The sequence below is a fragment of the Eschrichtius robustus genome, chromosome 13 (assembly GCF_028021215.1).
Source record: "Eschrichtius robustus isolate mEscRob2 chromosome 13, mEscRob2.pri, whole genome shotgun sequence".
Lineage (NCBI taxonomy): Eukaryota > Metazoa > Chordata > Mammalia > Artiodactyla > Eschrichtiidae > Eschrichtius > Eschrichtius robustus.
Window position 1 is genome coordinate 80,836,455 of NC_090836.1, and position 20,853 is coordinate 80,857,307.

Sequence of the window (20,853 nt, forward strand, 5' to 3'; positions counted from 1 at the left end):
CTAAGGGAAAAAACTCTCCAACAGAAGAGATTTCTGGTGTGTTAGACCTTGCCACACTATTTACTTCTTGTGTTAACTGTGGGATGCAACTTTGAGGTCCAAAGGCCACATCACTTCAGTTTATTTAAGTAACATTTACTGGGAGCCTTCTAGGTACTACGCCATGAACTGGGCACACAAAGTACACTTCACTTGCAAGGGCTCACATCTAATCGAGGTGAGACATAAAGTCAGGTAATAATTACCATATGATATAATAAATGTAAGATAGCTAAGTAACATAGAAGTAGTTAATTACCTTATTTGGGTAGCAGGGAAGGCTTTGCAGAGGTGATGACTAAGGCGTTATTGGAACAACTACAGGTGTTTGACAGGGAACTCTGCGGTCTCCCTGGGCACCCTCAGCCAGTCTCCTAGCTTTGATCATCGTCTCGAGGCTGATGACTCCTCAGGATACGCCTCTAGTCCAGTCTTCCTTCTGACATCCAGCTCCTGACATCAACTGCCTCCTTGATGACCCCATTTTGATGATTTATAGGCACCACACATTCAATATGCACATCTGAACCTAAATTCCTGATTTTTCTCCTAAAGCTGCACCTCTCCCAGTTTTCCTTATCACAGCAATCCAATACGCTGTACGGGCTGGAGACTCACTCTTACTGCCTCTCTCTGTCCCATTACTCGTCTCTTTCAGTTCCCCTCCCAAACCATCCTCCACAGAGCAACCAGATATTCTTTTAAAAAATGCCAATACGATCACATCATTCCCTTGTAGAAACCTTTCAGCGGTTTCCTGTGGCTCTTAGGCTAAAGACCAAAATCCACAAGACGGTTCTGCATAATCTTTCTCCCTGGCCCTCCAGGTTTATCTTGGGTCACTCTCCCTCTCATTCACTATGTCCGTGACACACTGGCCTTTTAGTTCTTTGAATACACCATGTCCCTTTCCACCTCAGGACCTTTGTACACACTGTTCCTAATGGCCAGGAGCCTCCTCCTTTTCTCTTTGCCTAGCTATCCAACTCCTACTTATCCTCCTTAACTCAACAGACACAGGACTTTAGGGAAGCTCTCCCTAACTGCCCTTTTCCCACCAAATCTAATTTAAGATCCCTTGTTTTACAGCCTCATAGCACCTGGTAGTTTCCCTGTATACTACTTAATCTCCCTGATAATTGACTGTGGTAATACTTGCTAAGTGTATGTCTTTCCTAATGGACTGTAAGCTCAGGGAAGGAAAGGCTCTTTTCACTGTCCACTGTATCCTGATGCCTAGCAAAACGCCTGGCCCAGGGTAGACGCTCCATATTACTTATTGAACAAAGGGATGAATTCTAGGTGGAGGTAGCCACCTGTGCAAGGCAGAAGGATGTGAAGTAGGCTGGCATGCATGGAGAATCATTAGCAGATCCATGCTGATGGAACATGCCATGCTTTGGTGGGGTTGGTGACAAGGAGAGTGAATGGAGATCAGGCTGGTGAGGCAGACAGGACCAAGATCACAAGAGGCCTCCTATCCCTTTTTTACCTGTTACACAGTACCTCAGTGTGGTTGGGGGAATTCAGAAGGAGAGCCTGGCATATGGGTGGCATTCAGTATGTGTTTGTTCCCTTTCTTGCATGCCACCTTAACCCTCCTGTGGAAATTTACTTTTCTTTTATCAACAACTTTCCAGTTTTATCATTCTCCTGCATACCCCACATTCACTCCATCCTGATTGGCTCTACCTGATTGAACCATTTCTTACAACTATAGTCCAGACATCACCATCTACAACCTCCTACCTGGTCTTCCAACTTCTACTCTAGTCTCTGGTGGTCTACTTCTACAAGGCAGACAGTGTGCTCTTTTAAAAATAAAAATGAGGTCACACCAATTCTTAGCTTAAAACCTTTGGATGGTTTCCCATCACACTTAAAAATCCAATGATCTTACTAAGGTCTAGGAGGCCCATCTGAAAAAACACTCGACATCCAGATATTTACCTGATAGGCAACCAAAGAAAGAAAGATCAACCATCATTTCCTGAATTGTTTAATTTTTAATAAACAGAATTTTGTTTTTATAAAAGCCTATTTTAGTTAGAAAACTTAAGTGCAACTGAAAACTTAACTTCCCTATAGGCATGTCCTCTTTGGATCTTTGAAAATAACTTTCTTGATTTTAAGAACCAAGCTTAAGTATTTGCCAGGAGCCTGATGTACAGGGACTTGATGTTCTTTGCACTTTTGTTCAAACTCAAGAAAGAAAAGAAAGAAAAAAAAAGGGCATAGTTCCAGGTGATCAAGCATTTACTTTTTTTTTTTTTTGGCCGTATGGGATCCTAGTTCCATGACCAGGGATCAAACCCATGCCCCCTACAGTGGAAGTGAAAAGTCCTAACCACTGGACCGCCAGGGAATTCCCCTACTTTCACTTTCTAAATACTGATCTGGAGGATGCTTCAGGTGCCCCCTCCCTTGACGGAACTCTGCTTGCGCTAGCTGGTAGCTGGGAAGCACTTGACAAACCCTGAATACAGGAATTTGTCTTCTCCTGTCATCCTGAGATTTGGTGTCAGGCAGCAGTGGCCATTCCATTTCAGAAGAGTGACACGACCCAGGGAGATGCTCTTGCGGTCTGATTTGGGAAGTCAGCATAGTTGGTCTGAGTCCTTGACATCCACAGACACAGGCAATATCAGAATGGTTAAAAGCATGAATTTTAGTGTCAGATTCAAATTTCAGCTCCACTGCTCTGCTACTTAACAGCTGGTTGGCTTTTTTCACCATAAAATGGGTATAATAGTAGTAACTTACCTTAAAAGGTTATTGTGAAGATCTGATGAATTAATACACAGAAAGTGCTTAGGACAGTCCCTGGCACAAAGTAAGCGCTACATCAATGTTTCCTCTATTTTTATTATGTCAAAGGTGAGATCTGAGAGCCGCCCAGACTTGTTATGCAGATTCAGCAGTGGAGCCAGCTATGGCTGTTGGTGGCTCTCCCTTCACCAGTCAAATCCTGCCACACATGCACTTCTACCACTCAGCCAAAACTGAATAATATGCGTGTCTGAGTCACACAGCCCCAGGTTTCCTCAGTACTTGATTTATATTATGGTAATATATTTTGATTTACATATAAGTCACTGTAGGTTCCGATTTGAGGCAATGTGGTGTGTCACGATAACAACAGATTTAAAAGCAGAAAGTTTCTACCTGTATCCTGACTTTGCCAGCTATGCATCCTTAAGAAATCAACTCAATTTTTCTGTAACTTAGTCTTCCTCCTTTTTATGACACCTACCTCAGTAGATTTGTTATGACCTCTGAATGTTACACGAAAGCTTCCTAGTAAACTATAAAGCACTAGATGTTTTTAAAAACATTACGTTATCATTGTAAAATGACTTGAAATAACCACTTTAAACAAATGATCAGCAAAGCACTTTTCGGCATTATTATTCCATTCAGAGGAACATTTTAGTCTTTGTACTTCTAGCACACTATTGCATCAGCTCTTAGACATTCTACCTACATGGTAAATCAAGAGTAAACTGCATGGTATTAGGAGAGAAAAGAAAGGGAAAAAAATAAGTTTACTAGTTAACCTAAATGTGAAAAATGCTGGAGATGTCTGACTCTGCAATACCGACAAATGTTCACCTATACATTTTTAAAATTTACCTGGCTGAGAGTATGAAGGAACGTTCTACACTTTCAATCTTTAGTTCATTCTGATACGCCTCTTGGGTGGGTTTTCTGACCTGGAAGAAAACAAAATGATTGAGCAGACTCATCCAATTGAAAACCTCACTGCTGAAGCACAGCTAAAATTGCCCAATGCCCCCACTGCTGACACCCACGCCCAGCCTTCATATCCAGCTTGATCTACCATCACTCTCCCTCATCTGCTCTGTGCTCCAGACGAATTTAAATACCCACATACATGAAGGCCCAACTTCCCCACCTTCAGGCCTTTGCTCACACTACTCCCTGTACCTAGAATGCCTTTCCCTACATCTCAGCATGGCCAAATGTGACCAATTCTGTAAGGCTCTTGGCTCTTCCTCCAAAAAGACTTCCTCAAGTCTCCCTCTTCCTAACTACCACCAATCCCTCTACCATGTCCCACCAAAAGCTGCACGTTCTTTATTTTCTGAGCTCCCTCAAACTTTAACTGTGCCTTTATAGTGATATTTATTACAATCTATTTTATAGGTATTGATATGCAGCGTATTAGCTTCCCAACTAGTTGCTAAACTCCTGGAGGGATTGGAGTAGAGGTGGAGACAAAAGAATGCTTCAATTCATCTTTATACTTTTCACTAAACCTATAACACATTTTGTTTATAGTAGTTCTCAGTAAATATCTTATGACTAAATTAATGTATGAGGGAACAAATAACTACAAAAATGAATAAATGAACAAATGAACAGTAACACATGGAGAGAGAAGAGACAGGGATATGAGAAGATGATTATCTTAGGGCTTTTTCTCTAAATACATTTGGGTAAAAATATATCTTCTAACAGATGCACAGACCTTCATTCCAGCCAAGGAGAGCATGTTGTTCAGTTTGTACATCCCGGACTGCACCGGTGTTGTATACAACAGAGCATCATTAAACTGAAAGTAGAAACATTTCATAGGGCAAAGTAAAGCAACAAATTTCAGCTACAAAGATATTGGTAAGATACAAGAATAAAGGAACAATATTACCTCTTTGTTTAAAACTCTCTGAATATAATACTTATATTCTGCTTATAAAACCAGAACCACCTAGAATGTACTATTAGAATATTACTAGAAGGCAATTTCTAGAAAATGTGCTTTCTTTCCAAGTTCTGTAACAGATTTAACGTTTTCTGAATTCTAAATCCCACCTAAGGTATTATAATCTGCCAAAACAAACCACTGATTGAATCAATTTTTCCAAATCAGAGATGAAATAAACTAAACTCAAAAAGGAAGTGAATTTCTAGTTGTGTATCATACAAGACTTTGTTTCCTATATTTGACATGCAAACAAGCAATCCAGCCAGTCAAAGATCCTACTAAAACTGCTGTCTGAATGTGCCAATCTTATCTGTCCTGAACAACCATCTCCTTTCATTAAGCAATTATCCCTGCCTCGGGCGCAACAGAAACACACGTGGCCACTTACCAGGAAAAACATCCGGGGCTGCATGACTTTCCGAGATAGCTTCATCAGAATTCCTTCTTTGAGAAAAACCTGATTCATCCAAACAAACACCCATTTAGTACCCTCACAACACAACTACAATATACATATACATGTAATTTCCTTTTCGACCTTCTTTCCCCAGAATTATTTTGTGTGGAGGCTGGGCAGACGTAGTTTCCTTGTTACTTTTTACAGCCGTGGCTTCTTTTCAAACCCTGTAAGTCACTTAGGAATTGGATAAGCCAGCAGAGTTTCATAACTCCAATACTGAGCCCAGGGGTACCATATGGTTTGAAATGTAATTGACTGAGTGTGTACTTGATCTTGAGGCATAGCCAACATCCTGACAATTGCACTTTGTAATTTTCCTGAATTCATTCCCTCAGTCACTTTTGTGCTCTATGAAGAACATCAAAATACCAATTTTCTCCCTCCCCTCATAATCTTCTCTTACATTAAAGATTTTAATTGAAACTGTCTTTAAAGCTGTGTGAGGTCAGCTAGTATTACACAATAAAATGATCCTATTTAATCAGTTACTCTGTGGGGTCCCTTGCCATTCTTCTAATTGAATTGGACTTCTTGTCACAATGACTTAAATCACGAATGTTTTGAAAGGATAGAATGAACTTAGTTGATCCAGATTGGGTCACTGAAGAGTAACAATAACAAATAACCTATTTTCATAACTCAAATGAAAACAGCTACAAATGGTGCCTAGATCCACTGTATTAAGTTTGCAAAAGGCAGTCTAAAACACTTACCCGTCCAGGCTGAACTATTTCATGGTGTCCATTTAAGCTGTACTGAATTTGCATAAGTTTCTGAAAGTTGTCCTACAGAAAGAGAATGCAGAGCATATGAAGGCACGGGCTCCCAGGTTCAACAGTACAGCAGCCGTGAAATGAAGATACTTACTCCTTGCTTCATGGTGTCATTGGCATGGTTGGCTACCTCTATAACAACAGCAAGGGCATCTAAAATATGTAGGAACAGAAGGGGCATTCGATCACTATCATTACCAATGAATTGCAACACTGAGCAACTCCAGACGACAAGACAGCTAGTTCACAGCCACGGACCACTGCAGGAGACCAGTTAACTGCGAGTAGGCAGAAATACAGGCGATGCGGTTCGATGAGAGCAAAACCAAGGAAAAACAGTACTTATAAAACAATGAGCCAAAGAAAGACTCTAAAGATACATTACAGACCATGTGTATCAATAGTATGAACGTCAGGGTTGTTTTGTGCTGGGAGTTGATTATTCTGTTGAAGTTTATAAGGATGGATAGGATTTTACCTGGAAGCTGAGGACCATTCCAGGATAAACTGCCTTGGGAGAGAAGGATCCTGGGATAGGAAACCAGAATTATGAGGACCAGCTATTTAAGAGGGTCAGGGCTTAGCTGCCTTCTCTTAGTCTGATCCCAAGAGGGAAGAAATGCCACATGGAAGCATACTAGACCTTAGGAAATTACACACATTATTTTGTGAGTTGGGTTATTTAGCTTCACCTGTGTTTTATTCTTTTTATTAACCTCTTGCCTTTATTAAATGTTTTTGAATGCTTCAGTTTGTCATCTTCATAACTAGATATAAAGGAAAAAGTCTATACTTTGTCTCCTTTTGGGCTACAGTTGTTCTCAATTCAAGACAGTAGTGTTCCCCTAGGGACACTTGGACATGTATAAGATAATTTTCGGTTGTCACAATGACTGGGAAGGTCCACTGGCCTTTAATGGGTAGGAGCCAGGGATGTTAAACATCCTGCAATGCTAATTAGAAATCCACACGAAGAAGGTTATCTCATATGACAGAAGCCCTATCATTGAGAAAAACTGGTAAGAGTGTTAAAGAAGGAAGCATGCCCTTCTGAGGCTGGTGTGGCAATGACAGTAGTCGTCACTAAAAGGACTATTAAAAAAAAAAAAATCTATTTCCAGAAAGGGTTTGAGGTGTTTTGGTCCAGCTACTATACCTACCAAGGGATACTCTTTCTGGTACCAACCTGGAGGTTCCTATAGTCTTTAAATGTATTATTATCACCATTATTAAAGGAAAGCTGTATTTCCTTACAGAGACTCAAACCACGTATCAGAATTTACTGTATCTGGCTCTCATCATGGTAGATATTTAAGAGGTGACCTTGGACATATTCCCTGCTTTCTGGCCTGCTTAAACTTCCAGCGGACAGGGATAAAAGCTTTAAAATTTAATGAATAGATGAAGTAATAAAGCTGCTGCTATTTGGTCACCTGGCCTCCAAGCTCTGACTTCTCCCATCCATTCTGCAATTCTACTTTCCTCATATCATCCCTTTAAGAGGCCCTGGTGACTCTGTTCCTTTAACTCTTCTGCTTATCTTCCAAAGGTATATTAGTCTCATTTTCCCTCACCCTTGGGCAATCTCATCACTTTACTGCATTGCCTCTGGCCATACAGTGCACATCACTGTTCGCTGCTTATCCTAAGCCATGTCTTTGTTAAAGTGTGTAATTTTCTTTAAACAAGCTCCTTAATTTCTGACCCTGTATTTGTTTTACCTGCAAAATGGAGCTAATAACTCACTTTCCTTGAAGGCAGAAGCCCTGGGACAGATGTTTTCTTGAGGCCCGATCTGCTAAAATCTGTCTAAAATATTTATCTTCATGAGACAGACTCTGACCTGGAATGCCCACTCTTCCTCTCGTCCACCATCTCTCATCAACTCATCTCTGGTTCCACTTCTCTCTAAGCAAAGCTCTGCCTCTTCAATCCTCACACTTTCCTCCGTCTTCCAAATGATTCTATACTGCTAAGTGCATCCTTACTTTAAAGCTATCTGCTTTGTTCTTTATCTGACAGGTATCATAGACTCTTCTCTCTCTTTTAATATTTATTTATTTCGTTATGCCGGGTCTTAGTTGCGGCACGTGGGCTCCCTAGTTGCAGCATGCAAACTCTTAGCTGCAGCATGCACGCAGGATGCAGCTCCCTAGCCAGGGATCGAACCCAAGCCCCCTGCATTGGGAGTGCGAGTCAGAACCACTGCGCCACCAGGGAAGTCCCTATCACAGACTTTCTTCTTCAACTAAATTATATGTTTACCAGAGACAAGAAGCGTGTCATGTCCACCACTCCAAACTTATCCTTTAAAAAAGCACGTTTAAAAGCATAACACTTGCAAATAAAAGATGTTACAGAAGAAGTAAAATGATTACTAGAATGAATAAGAATCTCTACAAAAATGGGTTAAAAACCTTTCAGCTTTGTAATCTGATAATGTAAAGGATGCACAAGAATGTGATCAAAATTCATAAAATGAATGCCGTGGAGATGGATTTGTCTAATGTGTTTCTGTAGATTAGAACCAGGGATATACCTATGACATTTAAAAGAGGTAGTTTGGGAATAAATAGAAAGAAACACTACTCTCCTAAACAGAACTAAATCCTCGTGTGTGTGTGTGTGTGTGTGTGAGAGAGAGAGAGAGAAAGACAGCAGACATACATGCAAACACACACAGACACAGACACACACAGTGGATTATCCCATGAATATCAATGAGTCCCTTGTATTGTAATGGACTATTTTCCTTAAGTACTACTGGGGTGAGGGGGTGGAAGGATGGTAAGGCTAATGCCCATCATTAAACAGTCCCAGAATAATAGACTATTTTAGACCTTATCTCTAATTTGTGTAGTTTGGTCACTTCATGGACTCATGATTTTAAAGCTTGAAAGGACCTTGCAGATCAACTGGTTCAATCTCTGTTTTTGAAAGCAGTGGACATCTAGAGAAGGTGAGTGCACCCCGGCACAGAGAGACTGAGCCCAGGAGGACAAAGCTCCCTGACCACAGACTATGCTGGGACCACTCTCTCAGGAGGCTGGCTCCAATGGCTGCCTGACCATGGGCATCTTTTGCCCCTATAATTTCACTTGCATCCAGCACCACTTTATCTAGTTCTATTTTAATCTGCCTAAAACAGAGTTTAAAAAGGCTTCTTATGAATAAAACACAGTTTTGTATGTGGGTTTTGTTACGTTTTTACTTTCCAGGTTCAAACGAACATAATATAAAAACTTCTATAAACACATGAGACCACAAAAATTGTTTACCTTGAGTGTCTCTGTAATCTCCAGCATCTTCTAAGAGATTTTTTAAATAGTCTAGAAAAGGAAAAAAAGTTATGGTATTTAGTATAATAAAGCACTAAGGAAAAAACATTTGTCTTTCTTATTCAATACTCTAGTCAGCCTTATTGGTTAATATACATATTCATTCTGTTTGTGCTACCTTTCTAAAAATGAAAGAATAAAAGCCCTGGGATCAACTTGAAATCAGGACACAGAATCAGAGCTAGAAAGAGGCTGAGAGGTTGCACTGGTGATTTTAGAGATGAGGAATCAGGCTACCGAGGACACGGTCTCACTCAAGTAATACAACCTCTCTGTGGCAGAGCCAGGACCAGAACCCAAACCCAGGTCTCCTGATGCCCAGTTCAGCTCTTTAACTCCAACACGCACAAAGTACCTTAATCTCAAGATCAGATGCATGTTTAGTACCAAATTTCAAGCATTAATAGATTGAATGTCTAAGGAACTCTGAGATTTGGCAATCTTAAGAGTCTAACAATGCCCAGAGCACCAGAAAAATGCAATACATATATCTAGACCAGTGGTTCTCAAATGGGGGCAGGTTTGCCCCCCAGGAGAAATTTAGAAATGTCTGAAGACATTTCTGATTATAACAACTGGGGAAAAGGGGATGCCACTGGCATCTAGTGGTTAGAGGCCAGAGACACTGCTAAACATCCTACAAATGCACAGGACAGCCCTACAACAAAGAATTATCTGCGCCAAAATGTCAATAGGGCTGCAGTTGAGAAACCCTGGTCTAGATGAAGATGGTCTGTAAACGAGTAACATGGTATATAGTGGTTCTAGTAATACGAAAAAAATTTAAGGCAATAGGTTATATTTCATAAATCCTGTAACCAAGGAATGTTACAGGATTTCAAGGTAATACTTCCTTCTCTGTTGAGAAATGCTGGATGACTTCCCATTAACTCTCAGATTAAAACAAATTCTATTTCCTGGAATTTCAAGTCCCCGCTACATGGTCCCTGTTGACTTTTCTGCTTTTCTCTCTTGCTACTGCCTTACACAGGCCCTTTGTTCTTAAGTCTGATTCTGCACAATTCCTTAAACACTTCCCATGTGTTCCCTGGCTCCATACTTTTTGTCTTTAATGTTCCCTTCTTCTGAATCCTTTCTCTGTCTCTGCGTATAAAAATTCTACTCATAATTCTTCAAGGCTCATCTCAAATTCCTCCTCTCTTACCAAACTTTCCATTTGAAAGAAATATTCTTTCCCTTTGAATAACACATTACACAGCAGTTACTGTATGCCTTCTATCATTTTCTTTTTCATTAGACTGAAGGCTCCTGTGGGCAGGGCCTGCCTACATCTGATTCATCTTTCTATCTCTCATAGCACTTAGCCAGAGACTTCGCATGCAAGGGACAAGAAATGCTTAATGAATTTTAAAAAATGATTTTTTTTAGACAGGACTGTGTCTTATTTTAGGTAAAAGGCAATAAAGGCTGAAACCAATCCTAATGCCCATGGGAGTTGGGAAATGGAAAGAGGAAAGGCATATTAAAAGACTGAATGCATTTTTATCAGATCCAATCTCCATTTAGCAATATTATGGAACAGATATAATTTCATCCCATGGATTTAATAAGTCATCCTCAAAGGCACAAAGGAGAACTTGGACGTTAGTGCCAGATTTTCAAACTTAATAGACGACTAACATACACACCCAACTGCTGAAACTGTACATCTTTGACACAGTGATCCAAGAACCTGTGTGAGTCTAGACATGCACATTATAAATACCCAGCCCTGGCAACAAGCCACAGCGAGATATCGTGTATGACGATGTTAAGCTTCTGTGCACCACAGCATAGGTTCCACCTTGCCAGAGACCATCACAAGCAATTTAGATCTGAAAGTAATCTGAACATAAAAGTTGGAGAGCAATACTTCCAACCAAATAAATAAGAAACCCACAAAAATTAACAAAATACATTGATTATACACTACACTTAGCCTCATCTAGAGAAGAAAAATGAACTTAATCTCACTCTGACCCCACTCAGAACGCATTCCATATATAAGCCACGTTTAGTGAATCCAAATATTTAACTTTTCCATGAGAGCCACAGGGTTAGGGAGAAAAGCCTACTCTTCTTGGGCTACTTCATTAATCAAAAGGGATGTTCCTTAAAGCTGCAGGTAGCTGAAGAGTGTGGAAATGAAAGCAGATTTACCTAAGTATCAGATTCATAGCAAGTTCCCATTTTGTCTTCAATTCTTGTTCTTCAATACAGAAGCATATCCACGCAAGCTGAGACATTTCTCTAAACCAAAAGAGGTCACTGGAAGATGTCCATATTAGGAAATCCTGACCTCAGAATCACTGTGCTGAGCCCAATAATCTTCTGAGTTACGTTTTCTTTCCTTGTACTCAAGCTCAGCTGCTGCTCGCCAACCTAAACTTTTAGGAACGAAGTGGAGATACACAAACTGGCTGGGCAGAAAACCCACGATGAAAATGTTGCAAAATCATGTTATTAATCAAGGAGAAAATGGGGTTAAGGTTTACTTTCCTTGCCAATTAAAAAAAAATCTTAAAACTCAACTTGCAAAATTCACCTTTCCAAAACTGAATTTTAGAAATTCAACTTTCTCATGTATTCATCCATATTTTCAGGGCATCTCACTGCAGTACCTACTCCTTTTGAGAACTTTTACCTTTTCTAGGAAGACAAGACCATGATCCCCTCAGTTAAGAATCACTAGTGCCTTAACTACAGAATGAGAAGAACGAGACTGATCACCCTGAGTCAGATGGAAGGAGCAATGGAATCACCAGCTGCCCCAGTGACTGTCATAACCCAGGTGAAACGCAGGAAGGGAAACCAGACAGACACTCCTGCATTGGTCATTTGGAATTGTTTACTACATATCATTTAGGTCCTAGCATCCTGCTGGAGCTTCATTAAAAAATCGAGGAGAGCAGAGGAGTCATCTCAATTTGCCATGTTGGACTTTTAGTATTCTATGACTTTCCTGTTTCCACCAAACCAAACAAGGATTTTTCAAAACTTCAGTAATAAAAATGCCTCAAATGCTACTGAGGTTATTTATATCAAAGAAAAAAGGGTTGGTACAGCATGCCTGGACACCACAAAATGTACTTTCTGGCCACCAGGTGGCATCGTTGATTAAAAGTTAATCAGTCCCCATCACCATCATCCAACATTAGCAGCACAAAACTAACCAAAACATAGCATGTGCAGTCTTAAGGGCTATGCAAGTTAACTTTGTCCTCATATATGAGGCCCAGAGTGAAAGAATGAGGACCCAACAAATACCATACCTTGTTAGAGGTCTAAGTTTTCAATACATGGGCTCCTAGTAAGCCTTACAATCCCTTGATTGCCTAATCAACGAATAATCAACTTAAAGCAGAAAATGATTCAGAGGTACAGTAACCATTTCCTAAAAATGAGTCATCTGTGGGAATCGGGGACTTTTTAATTCAACAGCACCCAGTCAGATTCCTGGACTGCGTGCTCAGAAACGGTTGATGGCAGAGCACAGAGGAAATTAGCATATAGGACGGGGTAACGTTCCAAAGTCAAGTGTTTTGAATTTAAGGACATGTCTTGCTTTGTATTATCTAGATTTCTTCTTTCCTCCCTACATATGTAATGAAATCAGCAACAAAATACAGAATTATGAGATCTAGAGAATAATAAGTCTAGTCAATGAAAGCCTGTTTGCCAAAATTTCAAATGTTAAAAGAAGCCACCTAAAATTATCCTGACTTGTGAAACAGAGTAGAGATTATTTTAAATACCAAAATAAAGATCAAGTATCAGGTTGTAAGACACACTGCTGCCATCTCGAAGGTGGCTTGGCGAAGGGCTCAAGAGCTCTTGTTGGGAGTGAGAAGACAGATTCTTACTTTCTTTGTCCAGCCATGTCTAGCAGAGGTATGTATGTGACTCTGACCATGTCCTGTGGCACTTCTGGGTGTCAGTATCCCCATACATAAAATAAGTAGGCTTGGCCCAGATTGAAAAACTAATGACTCTCATTCTAAAGTATCATGAAGCATACCACGAACATCTCTCTAAAACAACTATTTATTTTGAAGTATTTCCTTCTATTTTTATAAATGCTTGACTTCACTTAATTTTAATAATATATAGAATTTTATAGCACATTTAAAGTATTCTAACCCGTACATTTTTTTTAATACATAGGAGTAGCGAACATGCCACTACAGGGATATATGATATGGGATTTAGGTACTCTATTATTAGACTTAAGTCATTTTTTAGTTATCTTGTTTTGGCTGTTATAAATTGGATGGCCATACATCCTAATTTGCCCATATGATTCTGCCATATACCTGTTGTCCAGGTATTACTATAAATACTGCCCCTTGCACTCTTGAAAGGTACTGTGTTTGAATAATAAATTGTGTGATTATTTTAATTACAAGTAACAGTGGTCAATATCTTGATATATTTGTCTTTTTCTATACTTCACATTTTGGGTGTATATGTGAAGGGGGCAGAATATCAATGGGAATGAAAAGGTGTTTGTTTTTTTTAAGTACTTGATATATATCATGAGAAACCTTTCCTAAAAGGATATACCAATTTAAAATATCATTATTTATATATGAAAATACCAGCTTCACTAAATGATTGCCAGTTTTGTGTATTGTAGTTTTTTATTGCTAATGTAGTAGGGGGAACTGATAACTTATTTTAATTGATATTTATGATTCAGAGGATCTTAAACATGCCACAGTGTATTTATTATGTATACTTTTTCTGAGTGAATTGTTTGTTCATATTTTTAGCCCAGATACCTATAAAAGTTTTAATATTCTTTTTTTTTTTGCAAGCTTAACTTTTTTTTTTAAAATTAATTAATTAATTAATTTATTTATTTTTGGCTGTGTTGGGTCTTCGTTTCTGTAAGGGCTTTCTCTAGTTGCGGCAAGCGGGGGCCACTCTTCATCGCGGTGCGCGGGCCTCTCACTATCGTGGCCTCTCTTGTTGCGGAGGACAGGCTCCAGACGCGCAGGCTCAGTAGTTGTGGCTCACGGGCCTAGTTGCTCCGCGGCATGTGGGATCTTCCCAGACCAGGCCTCGAACCCGTGTCCCCTGCATTAGCAGGCAGATTCTCAACCACTGCACCACCAGGGAAGCCCAAAAGTTTTAATATTCTTTTTTTTTTTTTTAATATTCTTAATGAAATAGTATTTTTTCGTATTTGCTACAAATATGTTTTCTGATGTACTGTTTATCTTTTTATTTCAACTATATTTTAAACCTTTATAATGTTTTTATTATATAGAAGAGTTGAAAGGTATCAATATTTTCCTTTATAATTTCTTTAATTTTGGGGGCTTAGAAAATCATCTCTCCTCCTCTCCCTACCCTGAGAGTTTTAATAAATAACCAATTTTATTTTTTCCCTGGTTTTCCTATAGTTTAATGCTTCATATGTAATTTTTTTTTTTTTAAGTTAAGACTTTATTTTTTTAGAGCAGTTTTATGTTTAGAGCAGTTGAGGGGAAGGTACAAAGATTTTCCATATACCTTCTGCTTACACACATGCACAGCCTCCCTCAGTATCAACATCACCCACCAGAGTTGGGCATTTATTACAACTGATGAACCTACATCGACACATCATTAGCATCTAGAGCCCACAGTTTACATTACGGCTCACTTTGGTGTACATTCTATGAGTTTGGACAAATATATATAATGAAATGTATCCATCATTATGGTATCATACAGAGTATTTTTACTACCCTAAAAATCCTCTGTGCTCTGCCTATTTATATTTAGCTTTGATTTTATTTTTAGTGTATCCAATAATGTATGAATTTTAATTAGTTTTTCAAATTTTAACAGGTTATTCACCAAATAATCCTTCTATTGTCTTGCACTTCCTACTTTGTCAACATTAGATTCTTATAAACAACAGTCTATTTCAAGTTACCTCCCTATTCCAATGGCAGATAATTATTATTATTTTTAATCAATAGGTCTATTTTTGCAACGGTATTACGTGTCTTTAACTGTTGATGTTTTAAAATACGTATTGACTGATGTTTCCCTCTCAGAATATTCTTTAATGACGTACTCTATTTATTACTATACACAAAATCATTTTGATATGTATCGATAAAATTGCAAACTAAGTTAACCTTAATGAGAATATGGAGTGTCAGCAACTAGTTAAAAGCTAAGTTAATGGTTCTATAGTGTCTAGTATCCCTTTAAGCACAAATGCTAAACCATGGGCTTCAGGAGGACCAGGAGCCTGAATTAATTATCCTTATATCCCCCAGCACCTAGAACAAGGTCTGGTGCATATTCAACAAATGTTTCCTTAATTTATGGTGGACTAAATGACACTCATTTAGGGTTACCACTTCTTGCTCCATATTTTACTAAGCAGTTGAGATGATACTCTGAGGGTCTAATTAAAAAGTGTTCCAGTCTCTGCTCTAATTCTCCTGCTTCTCAAATATTAGGTCAGTTCTGGCCTCTGAGAATGTGGCCCAGAGATGCCTAAGTTAGAAAAGTGACCTTTCCGGGCTCTCAGGTTCACAGATTCATGTTCTTGGAAAGCTGGCAATGCCTTTCTGTGAATTAAAAAGGCCACTTCTCCTGGGCTGATGCAGCCCCTCGCCAGGGCACACAATATGGCAAGCGGAGCGCTGGCTGGACTTAGAACTCAGCCGGGAGCCCTTGTCAGGGCATAGCCACATGAGGCAGCCCTGGTCTGTCTTACTTTGATAAGTCTGGTCCAGAGGTGGCATGCCCTAAGGACTCACAAACCAAACCTGATGCCAGGCTCGTCCTAGGACAAAATTTTGGATCAGATCTTACAATGGACAGAATCTCCCTTTGGTCCCTTTTTAGCAGGACATGTTGGCTTGGCATATACAGAATGCCCTTAGGGGAGTCAGACCCATAGGAAAGTCAACAAATGTAAACATCCATTATTTTGACTTCATTGAGACTGCTTTTCTTTGTGGATACATTTAAGCCTGCCAGTTTATCAAGTGAGAACCTCACACGTACAGAAATGGCCTTGACGCAGGCAAGTCCCACTTAAGGAACCTCTTATCCAAATTTGGTCCCCACCACCCTAATAATTGAGGTTTGGGGAGATAAGTATATTTTACTACCCAAAGAACTGCTAAGAATAAAGCAAATATAAACACCAAAGTGAATTCAAGTTTGACTGAATTTCAGTGTTTTCTCCAACTGGAACAGTTCCCTTTTTTTTTTTTTTTTAATGGCCGTGCGGCTTGGGGGATCTTAGTTCCCTGACCAGGGATCAAACCTGTACACCTTCAGTGGAAGGGCAGAGTCCTAAACACTGGACCATGAGGGAATTCCCTGGAACAGTTCCTGATGTGAGCCCATGATTCTGACACATTCTAAGAGGGAAACTCTTAGGCGACAGACTCAGCTTGCTAGATCTTTGGCAAGGCCCATTCCAGCAATAGAGGCATTCGGTTACTTGCAGGGAATCCAAGTCAAATCTATACTGAGAATTGGAAAAAGAATGGCTTTGCAGTAATGTCTATGGGTAGAATTCAGAGGGTCTGCAAACTTGGACAGGCAAAACCAAAATTTCTACTAATCTCTAAGTGAAATACGGAATTTCATTACGAATATAGTCAACAAATCACAGTATTATCAATGACACCAGGGCTTTATCACCATAGAAATCGCATGTTTTTTTATATGACATTACGGTTGTTGCAGGCATCTCAAAATATTGCTTACTCTCACCACTACTTCAAAATCATGACAATGATTAGATCCACACCACCTCTTCCTATTTAATGTATTACCTAAAGAAGCACATGTATTACTCTGCACTCTTCAAAATTATTTTAATAACTTTATTTCAGGCCAATTGTTTTCCTCTTAATCTTACGAATTCTATTCTGTAACTTCAAAAATTACTCCGAGAAGAGATCCATAGGATTCACCACATTCCCAGAGGGATTCTGGTATAACCTTAAAAAGGTTAAGAACACTTGTTTTATATAGAAAGTGAGATTACATTTAAAAGCTATAATAGAACAAGCAGATAAAATGTGCTTACCTCTTATATCCTGAAGTCTTTCTGTAGTACTAAAATACTTCATGGACATAATTTATTACATATCATCTCTCAAAATACCTTATTCACAACTACGATTAAAAATGAATTGCGGGGCTTCCCTGGTGGCGCAGTGGTTGAGAATCTGCCTGCCAATGCTGGGGACACGGGTTCAAGCCCTGGTCTGGGAAGATCCCACATGCCGCGGAACAATTGGGCCCGCAAGCCACAATTACTGAGCCTGCGCGTCTGGAGCCTGTGCTCCGCAACAAGAGAGGCCGCGATAGTGAGAGGCCCGTGCACCGCGATGAAGAGTAGCCCCCGCTTGCCACAACTAGAGAAAGCCCTTGCACAGAAACGAAGACCCAACACAGCTATAAATAAATAAAAATTAATTAATTAAAAAAAAAAAGACAAAAAAAAAAAAAATGAATTGCAACAGAACAAGAGCTGAGCTAATTACAACGGGAATTCTGAATGTTATCACCCTCCCATTTTACATGGACGGAGCTGCTTTGTATCAGGGCCTTTGGGTTCCTCAGAAAATAAATTCTTTGGCTGGTGTCCAGGACAGCCTCGCCTTTCATCAAGTTCTGCTCTAGAGAAAGTGTTAGAATGATTTTAGCCTATGGTTTTCAAACAAACACTTGTTAAGCAGAAGTTTGAATTTTCAGAAGCAAAAGTTTCAATTTTCAGTAAGGGATTTTTAAAATTCATGCATTAATTTGATTCTGATCTTTTGTCAAATCTGCTTATTAGCCTGTTCATAACTCAAATTTATAGCTTCAGAACAGAACAGATGTTTTTAATATCCCATTTTCTACCAACATGGGAAATCCTGGATTTCTAAAACCTAGAGGGAGTTAATGCCATCCCAGACTAAAGGCAAAGATTACAGGAAAAGTAATATAATATGTTGTTAAAGTCACTTATAAATATTTTGAACAAGATCAAAGAAACTACCTGATCCAAATTTAATCAAAGTTCAAAAGCCTTTCTTCCCCTCCGCAAATACAGAAATGGAAAAAATACTTCAGAGGAATTTTTAAATTATATTTTTCATTATATTTTCTCCACTATGATCCCCACTGATTCACCTTGTTTCAACACCAATGTAGTAGCTTTCCACAAATAAAAGGCTTTTCATTGAAAAGTTTATAATACATATAACACAAACTAAAGACAAAAACAAACAAACAAACAAAAAAAAACACCTAACAAAAAAACACCAACCCTAAAAGGATATATGATAGTCATCCCTGGATGGTAGAAGATGAAGAGGGAATTTTTTTTTTATAATATGTAACATATTTTTTATAGGCACAAAGGATCCCTTCAAAAAAAAAAAAGTGACCCCTACAAAAATAAATCCTCAGAATATTCTCACTCAAACAAGTGACCAGGAGCTTCCCTGGTGGCACAGTGGATAAGACTACATGTTCCCAATGCAGGGGGCCTGGGTTCGAGCCCTGGTCAGGGAACTAGATCCCACATGCATGCTGCAACTAAGAGTTTGCGTGCCGCAACTAAGGAGCCCACCTGCCACAACTAAGGAGCCCATGAGCTGCAACTAAGGAGCCTGCGTGCTGCAACTAAGACCTGGTGCAACCAAATAAATAAATTAATTAATTAATTAATTTTAAAAAATACCAGGGGTTTCCCTGGTGGTGCAGTTGTTGAGAATCCGCCTGCCAATGCAGGGGACTCGGGTTTGAGCCCTGCTCCAGGAAGATCCCACATGCCGTGGAGCAACTAAGCCTGTGCGCCACGACTACTGAGCCTGAGCTCTAGAGCCCGCGAGCCACAACTACTGAGCCCACGTGCCACAACTACTGAAGTCCGTGTGCCCAGAGCCCGTGCTCCGCAACAAGAGAAGCCACCGCAAGGAGAAGCCAGTGCACCGCAATGAAGAGCAGCCCCCGCTTGCCGCAACTAGAGAAAGCCCGCATGCAGCAACAAAGACCCAATGCAGCCAAAAATAAAATAAGTAAATAAATAAGTATTAAAAAAAAAAAAAAAAAACCCAGAGGAAAAGAAGTGGGGCATCTGGCTTTTCCTTAAAAAAAAAAAAAAAAGTGACCCGATCAATATAAATTTTAGGAATTGAGAAGAGGAAGAGCTGGGAGGGACCCTGAGGGGTTGGGGTGGCCCCAAAGAGTAGGACTGTAAGCTCCATAAGGGCAGGGACCACCACTGTGTTGTCTGCCAGTGTATACAGGTGCCCAGCTCAGCACCAGCCTGTATCAATACTGGTTGAATGAGTAGGTGATTGATTAATGGAGGTGAGAATCTGGCCTTGAAAGTCAGGTTTCAGGAGAGGGTAAGAAAATGAGTGCACCTAGAACAAAGGAAAATAAGGTTTGGGCAATTCTTTGGTTATATAGAACAGGTTTATAATTGTGGTCTTTATACTGTGGATAAATCATTTTTTTTCTAAAGTAAGATTTAACTTTTTAGAGCAGTTTTACATTTACAGCAAAATTGAGCGGAAGGTATGGAGACTTCCCATACAGCTCCTGCCCCCACAAATGCACAGCCTCCCCTGTCATCAACATACCCCATCAGGGTGATCCATTTGTTACAATGGATGCACCTACACTGACACATCATGATCACCCACAATCCACAGTTTACATTAGAGTTCACTCTTGGTGGTGTACATTCTGTGGGCTTGGATAAATGTGTAATGACATGTGTCCATCGTTATGGTAGGATAAGCAGGTTTTCAACTTTCCTAATAAGCAGAATAAAAGTATATCTGTGAAATGATAGAAAACATATACACAGCTATCCCTTGGTATCTGTGGGGGATTAGTTCCAGCACTCCCCTCAGATACCAGAATCTGTGGATGCTCAATTCCCTTATATAAAGTGGTGTAGTACAGTCAGCCCTTCCTATCCATGGGTTCCGAATCTGCTGATACCAAGGGCCAACTGTAGGGTCTCTGCCCCCGGTTCCTTGCACAGAGCTCCCCAAATCTTCGTAATTTTCTGAGAGATAAAAGCACTAGGAGTGGGACTCCCCTGGTGGCGCAGTGGTTAAGAATCTGCCTGCCAATGCAGGGGACATGGGTTCAAGCCCTGATCCGGGAAGATCCCACATGCCACGGAGCAACTAAGCCTGTGCGCCACAGCTACTGAGTCTGCACTCTAGAGCCCGCGAGCCACAACTACTGAAGCCCGCGTGCCTAGAGCCCATGCTCTGCAACAAGAGAAGCCACCGCAATGAGACGCCCGCACACCTCAACGAAGAGTAGCTCCTGCTGACCGCAACTAGAGAAAGCCCGCGCGCAGCAACGAAGACCCAATGCAGCCTAAATAAATAAATAAATAAATAAATTTATTAAAAGATATCATATCAAAAATTCATTTAAAAAAAAAGAGCAGTTGGTGCATCTTTTGTTCTAATATCTGGTCTTTGATCCTAGTTCTGACACAAAGCCGCCTTAGAATTTCCTAAGTGA

At 39.9% G+C, this 20,853-nt stretch overlaps 1 protein-coding gene across 2 annotated transcripts in view; it reads right to left on the reverse strand.

Annotated features, from left to right (window-relative positions):
* Positions 1-20,853, reverse strand: part of FGD6 (FYVE, RhoGEF and PH domain containing 6) — a 110,018-nt gene that overhangs the window by 14,515 nt on the left and 74,650 nt on the right. For both annotated transcript variants that reach the window (XM_068561551.1, XM_068561550.1), the window contains exons 9-14: positions 9,277-9,327; positions 6,093-6,151; positions 5,939-6,010; positions 5,154-5,222; positions 4,532-4,615; positions 3,673-3,752 (exon numbers count right to left, since the gene is read on the reverse strand). In XM_068561551.1, coding sequence (XP_068417652.1) covers positions 3,673-3,752; positions 4,532-4,615; positions 5,154-5,222; positions 5,939-6,010; positions 6,093-6,151; positions 9,277-9,327 — 415 coding nt within the window. The remainder of the gene's footprint in view (positions 1-3,672; positions 3,753-4,531; positions 4,616-5,153; positions 5,223-5,938; positions 6,011-6,092; positions 6,152-9,276; positions 9,328-20,853) is intronic.